Source organism: Brassica oleracea, chromosome C8, assembly GCF_000695525.1.
Source record: "Brassica oleracea var. oleracea cultivar TO1000 chromosome C8, BOL, whole genome shotgun sequence".
NCBI lineage: Eukaryota > Viridiplantae > Streptophyta > Magnoliopsida > Brassicales > Brassicaceae > Brassica > Brassica oleracea.
Genome location: NC_027755.1, coordinates 10,506,516 through 10,507,832, shown reverse-complemented (window position 1 = coordinate 10,507,832; position 1,317 = coordinate 10,506,516). Strand labels below are relative to the sequence as shown.

The window sequence follows — 1,317 nt, the reverse complement described above, 5'->3', positions numbered from 1 at the left end:
GTGTTCCAAGACCAATGATGCAAGCCAAACCGCCGATCTCTTCTTCAAAGAAGTGGTGCGCTCACATGGAGTGCCTCGTACCATTGTGTCCGACCGAGACACAAAATTCCTCAGTCACTTCTGGAGGACCTTGTGGAAAAAGCTTGGAACCAAGCTCCTTTTCTCTACCACTTGCCACCCACAGACTGATGGTCAGACCGAGGTAGTAAACCGTACACTCTCTCAGTTGTTGAGGGCTACGGTGGGTAAGAATCTTAGAAATTGGTTGAGTTGTTTGCCTTTCATTGAGTTTGCTTATAACCATGCAAGGCACTCTATTACTAACCTCTCCCCTTTTGAGATCGTGTATGGCTTTAGACCAGAGACTCCGATGGACCTATCCGCACTTCCCCCAGCCATGCAAGTTAGCTAGAGTGGTGACAAAAAGGCTGAGTTTGTGAAGAACTTGCACCGGCAAGTCAAGGAGACTTTGGAGAAGAAGGCTGAACGGAACCGGATCAAGCTCAACAATGGGCGCACCGAAGTTATCTTCCAACCAGGCGACTGGGTGTGGCTCCATATGAGGCCAGAGAGGTTCCCGGAAGAGAGGAAGAGCAAACTATCCCCACGGGGGGACGGACCATTCCGAGTGCTCGACCGAATCAATGACAATGCCTACCGACTAGAGCTGCCAGGTAAGTTCCAGGTTTCCCGAACGTTCAATGTGTCTGATCTGTCTCCTTATATTGCAGATGACGGAGATGTTCTGAGGACAGAACCTGTTCAAGAGGGAGGGGATGTTGCAGTCCCCATAACTGAGGTTCCCATCATCCGCAAAGGTCCTACCACAAGGTCCGGTTTAAGGGTTATAAGAGCTGGATTTGCCAAAGCTGTCCAGGAGTTGCTTGCACAGGAACAAACCGGATTCAAGCAACTATTGATCCAGGAGTTGGCCGACTTAAAGCTTGAAGACACCAGCGAGCCATTGGAGGTTCCAGACTCCATTCATTCAAGTCAGTTCTCTTTTATTGAAGCCGGCCTGACCATTTCCACCTTCATCCTCAATCCATCCAACCAACTTGCTTCCGGTTCAGAGATATAGCCGCCTTCAGAAGGAGTAGTATGATGTTGTACTCTTTTTCCTTATCGGGTTTTGTCCCACTGGGTTTTCCCGAAAGGTTTTAACGAGGCAACATGCAAGCATACTATGAATTATAATCCGGACTTCTCAAACCGACAACCAGATGTCTGGTTTATTTTAATTTATTTTAATTTATTTGGTTAAGACTTTGGGCTATTGTTTCAGCCTTAATTTTCGGCCATCTTGCTTAAGGCCTT

At 47.6% G+C, this 1,317-nt stretch overlaps 1 protein-coding gene across 1 annotated transcript in view; it reads left to right on the top strand.

Moving 5' to 3' along the window:
* The first annotated feature begins 14 nt into the window (after positions 1–14).
* Positions 15–1,317, top strand: part of LOC106308627 — a 2,906-nt gene continuing 1,603 nt past the window's right edge. Inside the window, exons 1-4 of the mRNA XM_013745766.1 lie at positions 15–202; positions 310–403; positions 464–674; positions 732–970. Of these exons, the coding sequence (XP_013601220.1) occupies positions 15–202; positions 310–403; positions 464–674; positions 732–970 (732 nt within the window). The remainder of the gene's footprint in view (positions 203–309; positions 404–463; positions 675–731; positions 971–1,317) is intronic.